Below are 23614 nucleotides of genomic sequence, written 5' to 3'. Positions count from 1 at the left end.
TGTCACTATTTTTGTGTAAGAGGCAAAGAATTGAAACTGAAGCGTACTGGGAGTCCTGAAAGTAGATAAGCAGCCAGTTTCCACATAAAAAAGGACAGAATAGAAAACTGCTGATCTACAGGGTTTCTGAAGATCTCCCATAAATTGCGTTTACTGGAAGCAAAACATCACAAAAACAAACAGGGAACTAAATACTTTTTCTCTATACCAGGGACAGTCTCTGCTCACCAACTAACTACTCCACACTCATGCAGATTTATTTCAGATCCAGTCTTAAATAACACACACTAAGCATTTAGTTTTTTTGAAAATACAATTTTACTCTTTAATATAATGTTCATACAGTGGATTTTATTTTTAAATAGGTTTAAGGGAAGTTAAAACTCAAAAGGCAGACATCTTGCAGCATTGTACACATACTGGCAGTTTAAGGTGAAAAATACAAATAAGGGAATAGTTTAAGATACAACACATGATAAAAAAAAATAATACAATAAAAGGTTGAACTTAATACTCCTGCATTCATTCATAATAAAACTTTGAAATGACGAGGATGTAAAAGAACACTGGAGCCCTTTTGGCGTTTCAAGTCAAAAAATGCTCCTTAGACATTCTCAGTTTTGAAGTGTTTAGATTTGCTCAGCACCGATAAATTAAAATCAGCTCCTACAGACTGAAGCTACTTTGATTCCAGGCTATTGCTCTTCCCACCTCTCAGTTTCTGTGTCAAGCAGCCCAACTTATTGCTAAAACTTTTCTCAGATGCAGAGGTCGAGAGGCTTTAATTAGACCAGAGCAGCGAAGCGCTGCAAAGGCCTATTGTAATGTTTTATTTTTTGTTGAAACAATCAAATATTGCAGCAGAAGGTAGTGTTAGATTTCTGTCATTTCTAAAGCATTTTACAGTAACATTATTTACACACAGTATAATACAGCCGCTCTTCTTGTTCTCAGTAGCTTGTGTGGTCGGGTTGATCTAGTGCTCGGTGCCCCTTCCGCTCTCCGTGTGCTTCTAGTGGCTAAATCTGTGGATGTCGGTTTGCTATATGACAGGTTTTAAACTGTGACTCCTGGGAAAAGAAGAGGATTTGTGATGGAATCGGGGATTTAGGTTCAACAATGAACCCACCGGGACAATGCGGACATTGGTTTCATCTGGAGGGGGTTACAGTACTGCACGGTTGCAAAACGGTTCACCTGATCAGAGGGGAGCTGTTGACAGGTTTGGGTTGGCTGTTATTTTCTAGGCACATGGTTGATTTTTAAGGTTGCAGGCAGACATGAAGTGCTATTCTAATTGAGAGTAAATAATAATAAAAAAAACAACGTTATGCTGCAGTCCATTTCTACCTGTAACTATGTGCAAGGTCATCAACAAAACACAACGCTGTGTCTTGATGCTGTGGCTCAAGAGGAGATTCAGCATTTTAAGGGCAAATATGTTTTTTAGGTTCACAATCAGAGTGTTTTTATGCACCGAATGCTCAGAGCTGTTAAAGCACCAGATGATGGGTTTGTCTGAGCAGTGTGTAATTGGGTCCATCTTGTTAAGCATTTGTTAACACTTATTTTATCCAAGCATTAGAAGTGCCTTCGACTTCAAGAGAAATCTATGTTTTAGCGATCAGATAAAGTAACCATTTAACAGTACTCTGAAAATCATTACAAACCTGTAATACATTAGCATCAGATATAAAATATAAAATATATCTTGATTCCTGTTGGGTACAGGGGATCTGATGCTCATTTTCCATCTGGCTTTTCTCTCACAGAAATGTAAAACTTGTGGAAACCTAAGCAGATGCCTCTATCAAGCCTTTTTGCCAAATTATGGGAAAAAAAAGTAGTTTCAATTGAAGCTACCGTATCACCCAATGTTACAGGATTTTCAGTGGACATGTTCCCCCATCAAGTCAAAGACCTGCTCGTAGACTGGTTTTGGTTACAGCTGAGAGTTCAGCAGGGGACAGGAGTGAGAACGGATGTCGTTGTGTTTGTGAATGGCCGTGTCCAGATCTAGAGGTTGATCGTTCACAGCTACTTCCATGCAGCCGTTGTAGGGAGCCGACACAAGCGTGGACACCAAGGAAACATCTGAGGGAAGAAATGACTGCATGTGAGACAAAGAATGATCAGGGGTACAAACATCTTTTTACATCTGCCTCTTAGAAAACAAAACCCAAACCTAGCAAGATAAAACAGTGCCTATTACCACTCTGAGGAACAAATAATAGCTTCATCGAGGGATGTCTGGATCTGATTGGTATCGGCCTGCATCTAACCTCTCAGATAAATATATAATTGGTTAATTGCACACAGGTCAGGTGTTCTCATACCTGTTCTAATCAAGCCTTGATTAAAGTATTTATGACTCTGGCTGATAAAATATCGGGTCAATACACATATGGGTGCATTGCTAGTTTTCTAAGAGTAAGAATCTAAAACTATAAACACTTCCTGCAGAAAATACAGAAAATATTGCTTAATAACACTAAAATCAATAAGAAAATCCAAAGTCCAAAAAATATTGGACTTGATCAACTAGTAAATGTGGATAGCCAACTTTCTCAACGCTTTATGATGTTAAAATTCTCAGTGGCTATAATAAAAAGGTTAGAATTAGTCCTGACCTGGGAGACCTCCTATAAATGTGCTTGAATGTGAGAAGACATCTGTAGTGAAATCTGCCTCCTCGCTTCGTCCAGGCTTGCCGTCAACCAGAAGAAGAGTCTGGTTGCCAGAGATGGTCACCTGGATGTTGTGACTCTCCCCGTCACACAGCAGTGCAGGAGAGCTGGCAATAACAACAGTGCCTGCAGAAACCAGGATGAACTGGAAGCAAACAAAAGGCGTATTTTTCATACTGAGAAACATTTGGAAATTGTCAGCAAGCAAGATAAGATTCACTCACATCTCTCCACTCCTCTGTGGTGGGGTTATAGTCAGACAGAGCGATGGAGAGAGGGACTTGGTCTTGGTGTACCAGAGCAAACAGCACTCCGATAGCAGAAAGTGGGCGTAACGTCATCTGGATGCTCAGGTTCTTTGTTTCTGGACCTTAACAGAACAAAAGAATGGCAGCTGATGACACACTTGCATACAATGAGAGAATCTATATAGGCCAACTAACAGTCATCAGTGGGAATACAATATGGTTCAGGAATTACAAATTAAACTTAAGTGCTTTAATACACCTACATCCAGGAGGTATCCATTATTAAAGACTACTGCAATTTCAAAAAGTTATAGTCCAAAACATCTACATTTGTTGTTTTCCGTAATTCAGATCAGTCCATCAGAGCTCTAAAACCTGCCAAGCAAATTGAACTTTTCTCTAACTGTATGTAGTTTGGTTGAGGGCTCACCATAGCTGATGTTGAAGAGAGCAAAGCCCCTTCCAGGGTAGTACGCTCCAGGAACCTCAGAGCTGAAACACTGCATGTTGTCATTAAATCGAATGGTTTCTTGGATTGAGGTGTCTTCCCCCGTCAGCCAGCGCCACTCTTTCATACAGCCGTCCAGGCGGGGATTTATCTACGTATTAAAACAGGGATGGTTTAGAAATGTCTGAGGAGGATCTTATTTTGGAGCACAACCAGAAAAGTCAAGAAGATAAAAAGAAACACCTGATTGACGAGGCCATCCTGTCGGAAAGGAACTCCTCCAACAGTGAGGTTAAGTTCATGTATGCCTTTCTTCAGAGTAAACAGGTCACCGTTTACAGCGATCTTCATCACAGCCTCCCTGTCAATCTTTATCACAAGGCTTCGTCCCTGCTCCTCCACTGAGATCTGGGAGAAGACATCAAGCTGACTGCAACCAGCGAAATCAAACAGCATGTATGTGTTGTTTAAGCCTCTGAACAGAAACTCCTAACCTTTCTCCACTGGCCGTCATTGACCATTGGCCCACTGCTGGTGACTCTACTGACGGCACCGTACTTGAGCTGCAGCTCCAGCTTCCCTTGATGCATTGCAAGCACAATCCAGGAGCTATTGAGATGCCCTCCTGCGAAGAAGATCACCCCCTCACTGTCATATGTACGGAAGTCAAACTCTGCAGAGAAACTGATGACGAAAGGAGAAAGGGATAGAGGGAAAAGGATCAGTTGGTCCAAAAAAAATATGGCAGAAGCCTGAAAAAAAAAAATGTTTATATATATATATATATATATATATATATATATATATATATATATATATATATATATTAGCTGCACGATTAATCTATATTGCAATGTCATGCTGTGCAATTTTGGAATCGCATAAAAGACTGAGATTTGCGATTTTCTACGAAGTGCCAAATTGGACAGAAGCTGGAGGAAACAAGCAAAACCGACCATATAAAAAAGCCCTGCGCAGCTTTTGAAAACCAAGCCAGTCTGCCTGAGAGTGCACAACACCGGCCCAGAGTCAACTTGGCTGATCGAGAGGAGGTGTGCACGCAAGGTTGAAATTGTGCGTGAGGGCCTAATGAACTTCTTGGTATTTTCTCACAATTTTTTTTTATTTTTCTGCTGTTGTTGCTCTTTTTTCTTCTTTTTTTAGAAAATGGTGGCTATCATCCATTCTATATTGTCCCTTAGGCAAAAAACCTTGAGGCTTAATTTGAAGATTATGTATATATATATATATATATATATATATATATATATATATATATATATATATATATATATATATATATATATATATATACATATATATATATATACACATATATACACACATACATACATAGATACATGCATACACACACACACACAAACACACACACACACAACTCAATTAACTAATTCAGTTATTCATTTAGTTTACACTTCTAATAATTCTGAAATTATTGATAATAGAAATAAAGCTTGGGCTTTTGAATTGTCACAACAGTTCACTTCTTAAATAAAAGTATTTCACTTATAAAAATATTAAAGTGGGGCATTAAACCATATTATCCAACATTCAGTACCGTACTAGTACAAAGAGAAAAAGGAAGTAAACTTTTTTTGCTGGATATTCAGTAATAAGATAGAAAATATAAAAATTGGACTAAATACAACATGAAACAATTTGTCCACCAGAACCGTAAAAACATGACAACATACTAGTTTAAGTTAATCTACCCCCCTCCCCACACACACACGAGGAGAAAGGAGAGGTTCAGTTGTAACTTTGAGTCTTCTCTTTCACATAAATTGAGGCTAATCGAACCTTTAAGGCTATTGGAACATGCAGGAAGCTTGTGAGCCACTTTTCCCCATAACTTGTTACTCTGTGTAATCCTTAATATTGAAGCATATATATATTAATATTGAAGCATATATATATATATATATTTTTTAGGGATGGAACGGATTTTGAAAACCGTCCGAACCGTTCGGTTCGACTGTCTCGGTTCACGTGTGTTTCGTACGGTTCATGCGCATGCTTTTTAATACATTTTTTTTTTTTCGGTGTAACAATAAACATATACCGAACCGAACCGAAAACCGTGACCACAAAACCATTAACCGAACAGTGGATTTTGTGAACCGTACCACCCCTAAAAAAAAAAAAAAAAAAAAAAAAAAATAATATATATATATATATATATATATATATATATATATATATATATATATTTATTAGGGATGGGACAATTTATAAAAACCGTCCGAACCATTCGGTTCGACTGTCTCGGTTCGGTTCGCGTGTGTTTCGTTCGGTTCATGCTTTTTCTCATAGGCGAAGCGTGTACACTCCAGAGCAGAAGGTGGCGGTATTGCGACCAAAGCCAACCACCAGTAGTAAACAAGAATAAGAATAAGCGAAGCAGCTTAGCCGGGTGTAGCAGGGGAAAAAAAAACAGTTGTTGTGGAGAATTGTGTGGGTATGGCGAGTGGGAAAGAAGAGGAGTTGGAAGACGCGCCAGCAGCACTTTATAGGTCTGCTGTATGGGAGCGCTTTGCATTTAGAGTGACCTACGATGACAGCGGAAAGAAAGTTGTGGATAAAAGTGCAACAGTGTGCAAGCATTGTGCAACACGTTTTGTTTATGCTAACAGCAACATGACCAACATGTCATGCTAACCCCGAAATCCCTCATACATTTTTTCATTAATTTCATAAATTTTTATGGGATTTCGGTGTAACAATCAACATATACCGAATCGAACTGAACCGAAAACCGTGACCACGAAACCATGAATCGAACTGAACAGTGGATTTTGTGAACCGTTCCACCCCTAATATATATATATATATATATATATATATATATATATATATATATATATATATATATATATATATATATATATATATACACACACACACAATCAGTTTTCTTCAAAGCTCAGGAAGTAAGGTATAAACCTAGGAATCAACATCTAATGATGAACATGAAATGAGAACGGTGTTTTTCCTACCCTGTGTGAACCATACGGCGGAAACGCAGTCTCACAACGGGCACGGCGCTAAACATGCGACCCAAATAAAGAGAACGAGGATTCCTCTTCATGGAGGGCGACATACACGCTGTTAGAGGCTGGAGAACAAAGCAAAACAATGACATTATGAGCCACCACTGAGAAACGTACACAAGCTGTAACTTCTGTCAACAAGGCTGCCTGAGATACTTAGAGATGTCTTTTTAATACCAGTATTTAATGTTGGTGTTTTAATGGTTTCAAGTGTTTTATCGGTTCTCAAATGTTCCTATAAACAATTTAAGCCTAATGTAAAGATAAAGTCTGAAGGTATTAATTGCAAGTTGACAGTAAGAGTAGAACCTGATACAACTACCTTACAGCTCCTCTGATCCTGTCCCAGCTTCCTGCCCTGACGACCATCACAGAAGCAGCGGAAACTCCCGGGAATGTTCAAACACTCCTCCTCACAAACGCCAGAAAGGCATTCGTCCACATCTGCAAGCGATAACAGAGATTGGATTGGATTAAAGAGAAGGTGGCTTGTGGTGCCAAAATTACAGAGAAGCAAACAGGTCACTATCTTATCAAAATAACAGCAGAGCTTTCATGCAAAGCATAACTCAAATAAAAAAATAAAAATAAGAAAAACACTTCAAGACTGAAAGACAGATGGTTTCCTTCATTTTTACACGAGAAGGAATCCACAGGAACACTTGAGTGAAGTGGCCATTGACGTTGGCCGGGTTGTAGTTTTCTGCTTCACATACAACCTTACATGGCCATGAAAAGATCTGCTTAAATAAACTCCAATCCTCTGAGGAGGGAGACTAAGGTTATAAAAAGTCTGGTTCCCACCATTTTAGATTTCCATCATCTGAAAATGTTTTTTTTATCTGTCAAGATAAAATGTCACTTTTTATAGTATTTTATAGTTTATGTTGTAAAACGTAAACATTTGAGACATAATGTCTTTTTCATAGAGCATACAGCAGATCAGACACACTGAGCTCTAACAATACAAGAAGGTAGAAAACACAAATGGTTTTACAGTCCTTAATGATTGATCTATATTTAGGATGCTTAAGGGAACAGAAACACTGTTGATCTTGTTAAGATAAACAGTTTTTAGTTGTTTTTGAAAATCTAGACTATTGAAACCAAAATATATCTGCTTTCAGCCTGGATGAATGTGAACCCTTACCTAGTTTGTGCAGAATTTCTCCAAAATATTTTTGCTTTCTTTTCATGACCTAGAAGTTACATCAGGCCCTCTGCTGAGGACAACGATGTTGCTGAGCCAGATCAAATAATAGCAAACGGCCACACGGACTCACCAACACAGCTTTTGCTTTGGTTGTCGTAGACGTAGCCTTCCTCGCACAAGCAATCATAGCCGCCCTCGTTATTCTGGCACAGAGCTGTCCCACACACGCTTGAATCCTCACACTCATTGATATCTTAAAGAAAAAGATATGTGTAAGGCTCGGTCAAGTCCATGTTACAACTAGATTGTATAAAATTATATATTTAATCTTAAAAATCAAATTTAAAGCTTCATATAATTGGGGTACTTTCTTTAGTATAGGAACGGGAGCTTTTAATCCCAAAATGGAAACGATATGTTCTAAACAAAATGTGTCGCTTTATAATAATAACAGCTGTAGTTTCTATACTATCCTTATTAATCTCTTAGATTTTTCATGTTGGTTCTTTCAATTATTAGTAACCATAAAAGGAATTTATGAGTGCAGCTGTTTAAAACTTGAATGAAAGTGATGTTGATGACGCATCAGATTAGGGCCGAAACAACTAACCAGACGAATCGATTATTGAAATAATCCTGAACTAGTTTAGTAATCGATTCATCAACAGGATTCTAGAGCCTGTAAAGTATGCTTTTAGCTGACAAAGCAACCCAGTTCTACCAAAATTGTAAAAAATAGATCAGTCAATATACTCCATCCAGAACAAGTTTGAGTTTCATCTCTTTTTAAGTTTGTAAAAAATGTCTTTAAGCAATCTTTGGCTATCTGATTATTAATTGAAAAAAAAAAAAAAAAATCAACAAATTAATCGATTTGCAGAATAATTATAGTTGCAGCCCTACATCAGATTATTGAGGCGTCCTCAGATTGATTTGATTATGGAGAGCCAATAACTAGTTGGGTTAAAGACTTTAAACTTGTCAAATGTTCCCCACACAAAAACTTCCAGCTTCTAGAAAGTAAGTGATGCAAGAAATACATTTCAGTGACTGTTCAATCATTACAACCTATATTAAATATTGCAGTTTTAAATGTTTTAGAAGTAGAGCAGATTTAAAGCAAACAGCTTCTTTGATTAACTCTAGCCTTGATGACAGCCCAACTGTTTGGCTCACCGTTACACATGTGGCGACCCACCAGCATGAAGCCCTCGTGACACGAGCAGCGGTAACTCCCTACCGTGTTGTTACACACATGCTCACAACCTCCATTGTTTTTGGTGCACTCGTCCACATCTGCAGAAAAAAAACAAAAAAATCAAGAATCACTTTCAACAATAAAACATTAGTAAAACTACATAAAAAAATCGTTTTCTTTTTTCAAAGGAGGATTTTTTTTTCTTTTAGAATAATTTGTAAAGGTAATTCTAAAACTTTGAAATTTGCAGTTTGTCATATTCCTACTGAAGTGTCTTCGTACGTTTTTAAACTCCTTACAATGAATAAAACACTGTGGCTAAGAATCAGAGCAGAGGTTAAAGGATAGATGCTGTCATGTTCTGGAAAAGGTTCGGCCCAAGTTAAGTTCCAGTTTCCTCACAGTAAGGTGGAAGGATGAGTCACAGTGGAAATGTTCCTCTCTCTCCCTCCCATTTGATCTGGACTCATGTATTTTTTCCACTTCCAGCTTGTACAGTAATATTAGGCAAGATGATGGTGAACTCCTTAATAATGAACTTTCCTCCAACTACCCATGTGATTGAGAATTGCATCAGCATTCAGGTCGTCGTAAAGCATAGATTCATTTAAAGCAGCAAATTACTCTCACATAGATAAGATAAACTTAAAACCTGATTGAAACATAACCCCTTCTGAGTCCAACCTTTCCATCCATGGGTTGGACAGGCATTAGGTGTCAGAACCAAGGTCAGAGTGCTGACATCTCTAAACAGACAGATTGTGTGACGATGCAAAAATTCAACCTCTGCAGAGATCCAGTTCACAATGTCTAGGCCATTAGTTGATGACCGTACCTTTATCACAACTGGCTCCTGTCCAGCCTGTAAAGCAGTGACAATGGAAGTCGCCTTTTTTGTCCTCGCAGCGCACCGTACCTCTGGCATCACAAGGAGAAGGAGAACACTGGTCTGGAATCACTTAGATATTGGAAAAAAACAGACATGCATGGGGGGATAAGTGTTATTAGTTACTTCTATAAAGAGAGGTGGGGAGATTCACACACTGCATGCAGCTGCAAAGCAAAGATTAGAGGAAGGGCAACTCTCATATTCTGCAAATCAGGAGTTGAGTATAAATAGCATAACACAAGCAGGGTAAGCTATCCTCCCGGATAAACCCAATTTAGGTTTTTTCCCCACAGTAGGACAGCTGTAGCTCTGAAAAGATTAATACCCAACTGCTTTTTAATGTGTTGCTTTCTCTTTTCCAATGATATTTCTTTAAACTGTCCATGTCATCTCAGGCTTGCGCAAGAAGCCAAATGTTTCTTCTGCAACGGATACCAAAGCAGTGGAATCTGAATGCGGGACAAGTCTGGGCATGTCAGCTCAAGTTCGGTAAGTGACAGAAAAGGTCACAGTCTAAAGAAGAAAACGGTAACAAGTTGGCTTGAAGACAAAGAATCCACTTCACCTCCATTTCTGTTTCATACTGAAAACATGCAGCTTTGTTTCTTGTCCCTTCACCAAAACACTCAGCTGTTTAAAAACTTCTGCAGTTATTACAAGCAGCTGATTTCTAATGTTTATTGCCATCAGTACTGTCTAAAATCAAGACACAGTCTAATTTCATATAAAGAGATAAGGGTGCTTTTAAAACATTTGAAGCAGGTGGATTTCTAAGTCAGACTGCTAAGATTACTGTCAGCATTTTTTTTAGCTTTCAGCTGCAAAATACTTGCATTGCAACATGATGGGAAATGTTTGTCACAAGTTCACACTTTTGAAGCTTAGTATTACAGGAACAGCCTGAAAACAGAACTAATTAGAGGGAATGTTTGTGTATGATATCTTTTAGTTATCAGGCTCCTCTCCTGTGGAACCAACTACCAGTTTTATTCCGTAAGGCAGACACCCTATTTTTAAGGCTAGGCTTAAAACTTTCCTTTTTGATAAAGCTTATAGTTAGAGGGGCTCAGGTTATCCAGAGCTATCTCTAAAGTTATGCTGCTATAGGCTTAGACTTCTGGAGGACATAGGGACCCCAATTTCATAATTTTGCTTCTTTTTATCTCTATTCACCCACTCTGCAGACTCTATTAGTTTCATCTCTAACGTTATGCTCTCTCTGCTTTTTCTCAAAGCAGCTTGGCCTCGTCTGTTCCTGTTTGGCTGTGACACCATCCTGGAGAGAAATATCAGCTGTGCTGCTGCCATCAACACCATTGTTTATAGATGTTGGAGATCGGCCTGTTTTCCAGTGTAGTCCTGTTTCTCTGACTGTGACTGACTGGATGTGTTCTCTTCATCCTCTGACAAGGGAGTCTGCTCGTTGCTCGTCTACATGGCTGTGTGTTTCCTGGACGGGGCCGCCTTTTACAGCTGCTTTTTGTATCTCTGCTTCCGTCTCTTTGAAACCCAGTCGCCCTCAGCAGATGGCCGCTCACACTGAGCCTGGTTCTGCTGGCGGTTTCTTCCTGTTAAAAGGGAGTTTTTCCTCTCCACTGTCGCTACAAGCATGCTTAGTGTGAGGAATTGCCTTTAAGCCAATGAGTCAATGCAATCGACTGGTTTTCCTTAGATAGAAAACTTTGAATCAATTTCATTGTATGATCTGGTGAACTGTAAAGTGCCTTGAGATGACATGTGTTGTGAATTGGCGCTATATAAATAAACTGAATTGAATTGAAATTGAATGAACCATTATTAGGAGCTGTGAAAAATGCAGTTCTGACTTAAAGTGAAGCCTAGACTAATCAAGACTCTCCACTAAGAGTTTTTTTTTCTGCAGTGCAGGGAGGAGTTAGGATGAGCATGACAGTAAAAAAAAAATAAAAATGACTGTGATGCAGAAGACATTGCGTGCCGACAGTCCCTGTCATGAGCCCTGCCGTTTCTTTAAGTGATGGAGCTGACTCATGGAACCCAGCCTGGAGACTCCACAGCCAATAGCATAAAAGCCAGGTTGCTCTACGTCTCCTCTTTCCTGATGCAGCAAAAAGAAAAAAAAAAAAGAAAAAAAAAATCCTGTCCTCATTTTACGTCAGACTCTTTTTTTTTTCATATCACGTCACTCCTTCACTGATTCGGCTCAGGAAGAAGCATCTGCAGTGAGTATGTGGTGAATGAAGGGGGTGTGTCCTCCACCAACCAATGTGCAGCATCACTGAGGCAAAGTGCTGCAATGTTACTCACGAATACCTGGGCTTGCACAGAGAGAATCTCAGAAAAGAGGAGCCTGGATTTGACAATGAAATCCAGCTCATGAGAGTGGTGCATAGAAATGTTACTGCACTGCAGCACGACCCCAGAGGCCTTCTTCTACATGTAGTGATGTATGTGATGGGGAAAGTTACATTAAAAGAATGCAAAAAAAAAAGTAAACAGCTATAGGGAAGAAAAAACTAATCAGTCACATATCAATACATTAAAAATAAGAAAAACTTACTATGCACACATGTGACCAGATCCTGCTTTTTCTTTTCAGAATTCCCAAATTTCTCCACGCAGGCTGAATAGAGAGAAAAAAAATCAGACACCACAATAAATAGGTGACATACATTTATAGTTTAACAGGAGCAGAGGATGAGGTGACAACTCCTAAGGCGGCACGGGACTTACCAATATACTTGGGATAGAAGTAGTCCTGAATCAGAGAAAATAAAGGATTATTTACTGGCCTTCACAGACAGAAAATCCATTTAAATCCCAAAAACACATAACATCTGGATATAAATTCACTCTTATTGGGGAACCTTTGCATCATATTTTGCAGGATACGGATTTATGTCTCTACTGCTAACATTGAAAAGGCAATATAATTCACACCTGTTATATCTATACAAAAACTAAAATCACTGATCTACACAGCCCATCCACAGGGGGGCTTCCCGAAAATGTTCTGCATTCCTAATAGCTAAAGCTTCCCCCATGGCAGCACTCTGCCACAAGTAGGTCAAAATCTTCAGAAAGCTAGCAAAAGGGCTAGCCCTAAAGGCACAGAGACTTGCTGCAGAGAAAGTCAGTGCACCAAACTAAAGAGCAAGGCTAGCTTTTCAGAAGAAACCACCAACTAGAGACAATTTACAACAGATTCATGCAAACAGTGATATGCCAAATTCAAGGATGTGTCTAAACTCTAAGCAGTCAGAAGTGGCATCAGGAGCTGGGTGTGTTTAACATCAGGGAAGGCTCTGTTCACTCTGTTTCTCTGCAGAGTGAAACAGCTGCAGCAAAAAGAAATGCAGAGTCAGAAATGGGAAGTCTCTGGATGAATAATGTAGCTTTGAATGAGGCTGCAGCTTTTTATCACCAAAAGTGCAAACAACTATTCTTTAACCAGTGAGTATTCAATATGGTGGTATAAATTTCCACTGATGGCTCAAATTTAGTGTTTAGTCATTTTCACTTGTTTTGGTCTTTATTTCTATCTGATTGCCTAATCTGCTAAATAATGTATGAGTCATAGATTACCACATTTAGGTTCTCTCTACGTCAAATCCTACAGAGTGTTAGTTAAAGGCCAAAGGATTAGTATCTTAATGCTGCAAAATAACAACCATTGTTTATTATCAATCACAAAATTATAAATCAACACAAGAAAAAGAAAATAGAGCACTTTTTAAATAACGAGACTTAAAGGAATCAGGGCAAAGATATATGTTTAAAAACTTTAAATACAACTTTGTTCCTGATAGAAATAGTATGTCTCTGGTGCATGTCTGCATATTTATTACAAGTAGAACATAAGAGGTTTAAGGAACCTAATCCGTCAGCACACCCTACTAGGTTTTATTTGGTGGCGAAATGTCAAACAAAAAGGTGTGCCTGTGCAAAACAAAACAAAAAATGCAGTTGAAAGTGTTAACACTCACTTTAATGAAGGTTTGTTTGCCATTTTGACTTGCATTTGAGTGAAAGGGTTTAAAATAGAAACATACTGAGAAAATCCAGGTGTGTTGTAATGCAAATCAAGCAGATGCTAATGCAATCTCACAACCAAAGGGTTGTATCCCTGCACACAAAAGAATGAGGGATGAATGTGTGGGAAGAGTCATCATCCAAAAGAAATGATAAAATGCTGCTTAGCAAAGCTGACTCAAAGTAGATCAGAGACAACTGGACACAGAAAACATGACAGAGGTGACAGCTAGCAGCTTATTAGACATAAAGACAACAAAGGTCCAGACAATGAATCAGTCTGGTGTCTCTCTCACTCATCAGTTTGCAGTAGATTCATTTTGAACCACCTTTAACATGATTTCTCACCGTCTCTGGGTCGTTTTCAAACACTTCTCTAGCCTCCTCCTTGCTGCACATTTCTTCCACACACTCCCTCTCCAAGTGTCCTTGTTTCGTCTCCTCAAAAACTTGATTTGCTCGCTTGTGTCTTCTCAAAAACTGGTTCGCCTCATTAGGAGAGATTAAAACTAAAAGAAAGGAAAACAAAATGCATTCTTTAACTAGGGGGGGGCGTCAAACCATCCTGTTTCTGGCAGAAACGTTGCGAAATATCCCAAGGTTAACCGTCAAAGCCACTAATGAGGACTGGGGCAGACATATTTAAAAGCGATATTTTATATGTTTTTAAAAGAGCGAGCTAGCTAGCTACACATAGCATGTTAGTGTTTACCTACCGCTGTGGGACCAGCGGACCGCCAGCAGGATTAGCAGGGCAACCGACGAAGAGACGGACGTAGCCGGGGTCAGCCACATTGTTGAGCCGCTAAGGTGGCGCTAAGCTTTTCAGAAACTTTCTCCTGTCCCGTGTGGAGGTCTCCGTTTCCCCTCCCTCTAATGTAGGAGTGAAACCCTGCAGGTATTCAGGTGGGGTAACCTCCACCGTCTCCGTCGGTTAGCAGCTTCAAACGGGGCTAAAGCCAGCAGCACGCGCGCACAATAAACTGAGTCTTTCTAGCAGCGCCTGCGGTTCAGTTAGTCCCCATTGCGGTCCAGGTCTACTTTCCTCTCCCTGTTTCTACCTCTGGATCAGTGTGGCGCTTGTTGCAGGTTACTGTCGTGCTTCTGAAGGGGGAGTTCTTCTTCTTCTTCTTCTTATGGGATTTTATGGCGGTTGGCAGACTTGTGAATTGTGCATTACCGCCACCAACTGATATGGAGTAAAGCAAGATAACAGGAAACGATTCACCCCCCCCCCAAAAAAAAAAAAAAAAAAAAAAAAAAAAAAAAAAAAAAAAAAAAAAAAAAAACCTGTGTAACTTAAACCAACATAATACTAAATCACATTTGCCCATATAATTTTAATTTACTCTAGGTCATCTTAACTCTGCCAGTTTCTGATGGTCCCATCGGTCCTCCCATCATACTTCCAACCATCTCCCAGTTCAAATCTTTAATGTCCAGATATTTTTCTGCAGCCTTCACTATTATTTTGATTTTTTCCGTTTTTTTTGTTGTCTGTGCAGTACAATTAATTACTTCTACCATGAAAAGAACAAAATTTGTCTTTTTAACAATAAGTGAGTCTTCATTAATTTTTGGAGATTTCTCTAGAGGTTTGGAATTTGCTGTGTGTTGAACTGTAGGTTTGGGTTTTTCTGACTGAGATGGGATCCTTTTTGCAGCTTCAGCGTAGGTTATTCCGAGCTCAAATTTCATTTTTTTAATTTCCTCAGACCTTTTGCTTGCTTCACAGCCGCGATAGGCAGCAGTATGTTCTCCACCACAATTACAGCATTTTATTTTAGCTTCTTTTCCACATTTTCCGTACTCATGTTCTCCTGCACACCTTCCACACCTCTGTTTCCCTTTACAAACTGCTGCAACGTGACCGAATTTTTGGCATTTGAAACATCTCAATGGTGGAGGATTGTAGATTTTGACATTATAGCTTATGTAACCGATGAATACTTTGCTTGGTAATTGCTCTTCTTCGAATTTAATTAGCACAGATAAACTGTCAGATCTTTCTCCGTTTCTTGTTGTTTTTAACCGTTTTACTTCTTTTACTTTTGCACCGCTTATGTTTTCCAGAATCTCTTTTTCAGAAATTTTTAGAGGAACTCCTCCAATGACTCCCCTGCTGATCTTTTTGTTCTCCATTAGGCTGAAGGGGGAGTTGATCAACACTGAGTAGTTTGTAATGATGCAGCTCTCTACGCAACTCCATCCCTCCCTCTCATTCCCAGCGAGGGTGCGATTCTATGGCAGGGGCGTAGCCAGAACATTTTTACTAGGGTGGCCAGGTAATAACTTTGGAAGCCCGTTTCCGCCACTCTTTAAAAAAAAAATAATAATAATAATAATATATTGAGATAGTAACTCAATATAATTAGATACTATCTCACTATACTCAATAAAATGAGATAGTAACTCAATATAATGAGATACTATCTCACTATATTGAGATAGTAACTCAATATAGTAAGATAGTATCTCATTATAATGAGATGCTAACTCAATATAATGAGATACTATCTGACTATACTCATTAAAATGAGATAGTAACTCAATATAATGAGATAGTAACTCATTATAGAAGGTGAAGAATAATGAAATGAACTGTGTATGTATGGGCCACATTTGGGGGCCCGTACCATGAAGAAAGCTCAACATACTGGGACTACTTCCAGTCGATCCAATTTAATCAGTCTACAAAGATGGTGATAATGAGATACTATCTCATTATATTAAGTCACTATCTCAATATAGTGAGATAGCATCTCATTATTTTAATTTACTATCTCATTATAATGAAATAATTTTAGTTATTTTTTGTTTTTTTTACAGAGTGGCGGAAATGGGCTTCCATGAATAACCAATGTAAACCGAGGGGTGGCCGAAAGTGGATTGGTGCCATAACCTTAGGGTCAATCTACACCTTTACAACAGGAAATTAATGAGCACAACCAATGGTTAAACCATTAATAAACCAGTTGCTTAGGGGCCCCGTCTCTTTGCAGATTTAACTGAACGAAAAATTCCTCTTAAACCCACCTGTTACTATTTTCACTGACCCGACCTTATTTATAGCCCAACACATGCCAGATTTCAACATGATGGTGAGCCGTTTGAACACAACATTGTTTAAACATGACAATAGCAAAGCAGACGGTAGCACTTTTAAATACTATGTTAATAACTGTTTATAGTTCATTAGACGGTTGGTAAAAATATGCTCATATGTTTCAAACCGCAATAAAGATCTTAAAAGAACAATGTATTTGAGTATTTTATTTTTTACACTACAACCTGGAATTATGGGTAATCCAGAGTGCAGATTAAAACCACAACCATTAAGTAGGACACAATGTGCTAGCGACGATGGATACCAAAAAGAGGTACTTAGGCGGATTCGACAAAAAGCAAAAGGAAAGAAGAGCTGCTGGAAGAAGGTAAAAAACTTCCCAAAATAAACACGTTCTTTCAAAGAACAAAAGAGGGAGAGGTGGACGTTGCTGCAGCAGTGAGTGAAGATTGCGACCAGGAGATGAATGGAGAGAGCGTGGGTGAGGAGGGGGGCTGTGAAGCTAAAGGTAGCCCAATAAGACTCATTTTACAGCAGAATATACTAAAGTATATTCATGTCTAGCGAAGGTGAAGAATAATGAAATGAACTGTGTATGTATGGGGCACATTTGGGGGCCCGTACCATGAAGAAAGCTCAACATACTGGGACTACTTCCAGTCGATCCAATTTAATCAGTCTACAAAGATGGTGATCAGGATCAAGGAGTACCATGAAGCCTGTTTAACACATGCTAATTTAATCCAGTTAAGACTGATCATGAATTTTTTAAAACATGCATGTATATAGGGGCAGGTTCAGGATAGCAGAGCAATCAAAATAATAAGCGCAGAAGGTAGAGTGCGGTTTTTCTCCTGAGGAACAAAAACTCATCGTACTTAAATGAAAAGGAAAAAAAGCAAGTCTCAATAAAAAAGTCAAACACAGTGGCGGCATTAAAGAGACATCAAATAACGTGGCAAAAGATTGCTGACTGCGTGAATGAGCAAGTTACACATCAGGGAATTTTTAACACAGACTGCACCCCAAAATACTGCATATTAATCGTTGCCCCTCGGAAGTGAAGATGACTTGGGCGCAGATAAAAACAAAAGACTAAAACATTGTTTTATCTGGTTGGTTGGAATTTTTACTTCAATAATGTTTTAGCTACAATAAAGCTGGAAGCTGATGCCAAAATTAAATCACATTAATACAGGAAGTGATCAGTCTGAGTGAAATCATCCTGATTTTGTGTCAGAACTCAGAGGAGACAAATGGTAAAAATCTGCTCTGCTTTTAAAATGGTGAAATTCCTCAAATGAGGATCTGGCATATATATATTTACCAGTCCAGCCCATGAAAACTGGTATTGCTCATAATGTCATAATTATCCAAAGGATCTTCTCACAATCTTGGTACTGCTGCCTCTTGGCCAGGTCTCCCTCGAAAAAATGATTTTATCTCAAGGCACTTCCTGGTAAAATAAAGGTTACAAAAAAAAAAGTGCACTTTGATTTTAATTTTCTTATAAGCTATTTTTATTTAGCTTCATATAACAACAATACGACCAGTGTACTAGGATATTATACAGGAGAAAACTGAATTCTAAAACTTTGGTATGTCAAAAAAGAGAAAATAAAAATAAATTAATTGAAAACTTCAATTTTTAAATATAATTTTTTTTAACTGCTTTTTGATTTGTGATGTTGTTTTGTTTAAGTTTTTGTAGCCTCTAAATTAAATTGGGTTTTCATTATAAGGGTGCATCATTGCTTTCTGAACAGCTGATTGGCTGCTGGGTGGAGTGTTTTCAAGGATTCAGATCAATCCTGAAAGCTAGCCTGCCCTGGAGTGTGTTACCACGGTAACTAGCCTCATTAAAACTGAGTCCAGCTTCATGGTACCAGAAAGTCAGTGTTAAACCTGAAGTTGTCTCACTAATCCGGTAAACCTGCTTCATGGTACAGGTCTCAGAACGGTCACAGAAAAGGTAAATTGAGAGAGATAAAGTAATAAGAAATTACCTTTTTATATGTGATTAAAGAAAAGATATATTTTTAAATATGCTTTTCCAAATAAAATTTAACAAAAGATTTTAAAATTGCAGTATTTAATAACAGATGAACAGTTTCAGTTTTTTTTATTTATTTAAATAGCACAGAATAACAACACATGTCATCTGAAGGTACTTTAAAGAAACTATTTAACCAGATCATACAGTCAGATTTGTTCAAAGGTTTTCTACCAGCTGATTGCATGGACTCATTGACTAAAAGGCAATCCCTCACACCAAGCATGCATGTAGCGACAGTGGAGAGGAAAACTCTTTTTTAACCGGAAGAAACGTCCAGCAGAATCAGGCCATCTGCCGAGGCCGACTGTGGTTCGAGGAAACAGAAGCAGCCCATAGAAGAAGAAGAAGAGATAAAAAACAAAACAAAAAAAACAGTAAACCAGCTCCACAGGTGGCCCCATCTAGGAAACACACAGCCAGGCAGACGAGCTCTGAGCCAGCTCCTATGTCAAAGGTTGAAGGATAGCAGTGGCGTGCAGACATTTTTTGGGGTAGGTGCTCAGGTTGGAAACAGGCAGAGATGGGCAATGTGGAGTCAACAAGTCATCTCCATGTCATGTATTTAATCTACCCAGCCAATTAACCAGGTGAGTCCAATCTGCACAGGTTGATTCATGGTGAAGATTGGACTCACCTGCTTCAGTGGGTGGGTAGATCAAATACATGACATGGAGATGACTTGTTGACTCCACATTTCCCATCTCTGGAAACAGGGCACCTTATACATGGATCTGCCAACAGCCAAACACCATCTGATGCTGACGTTTGACGATCTTTTGCAGTCCATAGGTAGAAATGCCACATTGGTGTCAATCAAATCAATTTCGAATCCACTGATATATAAACAAACTTGAAAAACAAAAGACTAGAGCAAGTTTTTTTTTATTTTATTTTTTTACTTTCATTTATTTAAAAAAAAAAAGAGCACAATTGATAAAAAGATAGATAACACGATTGACATGAACTTACTGCTTTGAGATAGATGCAGGGAACAAATTATGAGTTGCTTCTAGTTTAAATGTGTGATAATTCCATCTCCTATCAGTTTTTAATGTCTCCATCCCCTTGTTTGAGTTTATTTGTTTATCTAAGAGCCTCAGGGTGGGGGGCCGTGGTGGTATTTGCCTTATTGCTTGTAGTCATAAATATCTTCCACAAATATGTGTCACTTGCTCAAAGTTTGTCAGGGAGTTTTCCAAGGTACTGTACATAGAATAGAGAAGTCTAAGGCAAAGCCCAGGACTCCACGATATGTTTATTTTCTCTTGATTGGCGTGGGTATATATGAAGATTTGCAGATAAACTAAGATTTACATTTAAAATATAGAAAACCCCGAAAACTTATTTCCCCTTTTCAGATTAGAAGCAAATACAGTTATTTTCAGAAAATGTTACATATTTTGAGGTCATTTTTTTGCAGACCAAGATATCTGTCAATAAACACAGAAATTTTAAAATGCAAATTCATCTAACAGCCCCACTTAAACTGAATAGAACAATCTTAAATTTCTTTTTAAAAATTGTAATAATTTGACCATATGTTTGCTTTTAAATTAATTGTTCAACAGACAAAAGCTAACTTTTGTGCAATAGTTGTCATAAAAAATACATGAGTCAAATACATGTCATGATGACAATAACTACTAACCTGACAACAGCCAGATGCATGTCTCGCTCCGCCCAGCTCCACTCACGTATGTGAGCGGAGCTAGGCGGAGAGAGACATGCATCTGGCTGTTGTCAGGTTAAATAACTACACCCATGGAATACTTTAGATTACAATTTTTCCTAATTATAAAATGACATCTATAAGTTCATGCTACGTATTAAGAATAATTCTTATTTGATGAGGTTGCCTGTGTTTTTTCTTAAAGCAAGACAGGTTTATCCGTATAGAACATTTAACAAGAAATTTCAAACTGCTGCATGAAGAAAACATCACAGGAAAACACAATGAGAAACATACACTGCAGTAGCAACAGTAAAACTGAGATTAAGGGAAGTAAAAGTAATTAGGGCTATAACTAACAATCATTTTGCTAATAGATTAATCTGTTGATTATGTTCTTAAATTGGTAAATGGTAAATGGCATGTACTTATATAGCGCCTTTATTCAAATTAATCGATTAATAGTCGGATAGCAAGTTGCTTTTGATAAAGGTGCCTGCTAAATGCATATAAACTCCACTTGAGGAGTTCTGGATAGAGCATATTGATGGATAAAAACTTTTTTTTTTTATCTTAAATGCAAATTGTATATATTTTTTATTATTTAGTTATAATTACTACACTAAGTGGGTAGCTCTGTTACCTAAAGGCATGTTTTAGAGTCTTGATGATTATCTCAATAATCGATTAGTTATGATTATTCCAATTAATTGTTTCAGTCCAAGATAAAATAATAAAAATGATCATGCAGGTAAAGAAAATTAACCTACAAACTTAAAATACTAATATAATAAAAGGCAGCTCTAAATGAACAGCTTTTTAACATTAATTTAAAGCAGCTTAGGGTTCCAGCACTTTATCAGCTTTCTGGGATTTTCTTCCAGACTAGTTTCCCATTAGAACTAAAGGAGTATTACATCATGCTTTTTAAATAGGGTAACTTTACTATTTTTCTGATGTATTTCTGTTCCATACTTTTACTTTTATTTTGTACCAGCTTAAATAATGACATATCAGGGGTTTTGGTGTAGTTAAATAATGTAAAGAATTCTAAAAAGGTCATATAAAAAATATGACTGGAATGTATTTGAAAGAGTAAGAGGTAAAGTTTGTTAATCATCTATTTTATCGTAAGGCAGCTCATTTAAGGAATTTCTGTAACGCTAATAAATAAATTTAAATTGATTACTGAAAAACTCATTGACCAGGCAAACCTGCATGTCGCCCGATAGACATGAAGATGCAAGGACAATTGGTGCAATGGATGGATAATGATGAAGTTTATTTCTTCCAGTTCAGACTCCTTTTACATGCTTTATTATCTCTTGAGAGAAAAGTACATTTCAAGAAGAAATACATTTTTAGTTGCAAAATATATGTACATACGTAACTCTTTCAGGCGTAGGAATAAAATTACGCTCAACTGTGTTGTAAACCAAAAATCACTTCTTTTTTTTTTTTACATTAAGCATGAACAGACATGTTTAGAAATGTCCTGTTCAACTGAAATGTTTCCCAATGGGGGTTAATTTTTCTTTTACTTTCATTTAGATGCTTCCATTTCTGCTCTGTTGATTCATTGGAAACAATATTGCACAACTCTTACAGTTTGTGTCATTTACACTGAATTATATAAAACCGGTTTCATTTTGACATTTCTGCATTGTACTTGATATTTACCTCCCATTGCTGATGTCTGTGCCGGATTTGTGTATTTTTGAGCTTGATACACAAAGAAAGATTAGTCCTCAAAAACCTATAGTTAAAGGTTTCATGCAGTTATGTCACATTATGACATAACTGTTTTAAAAAGTCAGGAGGCCTTGAAAATTGCCTGGATCAGACTACTTAACCAACAGATCACAGTTTAAAACTGAAGGATCAACTATAATCAGATGGTCCGCAGCAAAGGTTTAAATAGTTTGGATATTTTTATTAGATTTTATTTTTATTTTGTTTTGACTTCTGAATTTCAATTTTATTTTAGATTTAGTTTGGTTTTGGTATTTGTGAACTAGTTTCAGTTTAGTTTTTATTAATTTCAGTGATAGTCTTATTCTCCTATGTAATGAGACTTACATAAAAGAGGTGAGACTAAGAAAAGAACATATTGATAGAGCTTTGACTCTGAACCCATCATCTGCTGGCTTAATGCCGTACAGAGACAAAAAGCTAACACAGTAACCAGAAACTAGATCTCATATAGTGCGCTGTGATAAACCCACAAATGAAAACAAAGCACAGTCTATCTGAAAATTCTGTTAGTTTTAATTTGTTTTGTAAACTCATATTATAGTTTTATGTTATCTTTCTGCAAGTTCCAGCTTTTATTTTTATTTCATTTAACAGAAAGGTTTTTGTATTCCTAGTTTTTGTAAATTTGTTAGTTGTAGTTAATGATAATAACATCAGTCAGCTGCACAGGAGCACCACAGGGAACAGTTTTCTCACCACTTCTTTTTACTCTGAAGACCTCTGTCTTCCAAGTCCTCTCACCTTCAGTGAGGCGGACGGATACAGAATATCCTTCCTGCCTACAGCTAACTTAGCTAGTTTAACACCTGCAGTAACTTACTGTTTCCCTTTGGGATTATCAAAGTATTTTTTAATTGAACTGGATTTAATATCTATACGATTGTGAAAATATTTTTCAAGATAAAAGTTCAGGAGAAAAAAGAAAAAGAATCATGAGGTTAAAAGGTTAATTTATCAATATGACAGTAGACAAAAAACATGAAAAGACAATAAAAGCACATAGATTGGTGAAGATTAGGAGTAACTTCAGACTGAATAACAGTAATTCTAATTCTAACAGTTTGAGCTTTCAAGGTATAGTGGTACGATTGTGTTTCTGAAGAGGAATAAAACTTAGCAGATCTTAAAACTGTTTTTCAACCATTTTGCTAACTTTCACCTTTAAGATAACTAGAGAAAGTTAATTGGAATCTATGAAGGGCTTTATTCACTCTGCATATATAGGTATTTTCTATATTCTAAAATGATAACACAGCTGAAAGTACTATTTTGACCCAAAGCATGGGAAGTAAGTCTTTCTAATGTAGGTATAGAGCCCGCCTTGAATATTAGCAAACTAACCTATAGTTAAAGGCTCCTAAA

The 23614-nt window shown here is 37.6% G+C and overlaps 1 protein-coding gene across 1 annotated transcript; it reads right to left on the bottom strand.

Annotated features, from left to right (window-relative positions):
• Positions 1 to 299: 299 nt before the first annotated feature.
• gas6 (growth arrest-specific 6) lies at positions 300 to 14817 on the bottom strand. Its single transcript, XM_038283809.1, has 15 exons — positions 14422 to 14817; positions 14054 to 14214; positions 12407 to 12431; positions 12234 to 12296; positions 9641 to 9763; positions 8784 to 8903; positions 7738 to 7860; positions 6777 to 6898; positions 6401 to 6519; positions 3878 to 4067; positions 3627 to 3791; positions 3366 to 3534; positions 2912 to 3057; positions 2631 to 2832; positions 300 to 2094 (listed from the first exon to the last, which is right to left on the bottom strand). The coding sequence occupies exons 1-15, from the start codon at positions 14498 to 14500 to the stop codon at positions 1943 to 1945; spliced, it is 1959 nt and encodes a 652-aa protein (XP_038139737.1). The 5' UTR covers positions 14501 to 14817; the 3' UTR covers positions 300 to 1942.
• Between the last annotated feature and the right edge of the window lie 8797 nt (positions 14818 to 23614).

This window comes from Cyprinodon tularosa, unplaced genomic scaffold, assembly GCF_016077235.1.
Source record: "Cyprinodon tularosa strain WSP-4 unplaced genomic scaffold, ASM1607723v1 ctg197, whole genome shotgun sequence".
Classification (NCBI taxonomy): Eukaryota; Metazoa; Chordata; class Actinopteri; order Cyprinodontiformes; family Cyprinodontidae; genus Cyprinodon; species Cyprinodon tularosa.
This window is presented reverse-complemented; position numbering and strand designations above follow the sequence as displayed.

Coding starts and splice junctions, on each gene's coding strand:
- gas6 (XM_038283809.1), bottom strand. CDS start 14,500: ATGTGGCTGACCCCGGCTACGTCCGTCTCTTCGTCGGTTGCCCTGCTA. Junction 12,432..14,053: donor TTGAAAACGACCCAGAGACG/GTGAGAAATCAT, acceptor TCTCTGATTCAG/GACTACTTCTATCCCAAGTA. Junction 9,764..12,233: donor TCTGGTCACATGTGTGCATA/GTAAGTTTTTCT, acceptor CCAATATCTAAG/TGATTCCAGACCAGTGTTCT.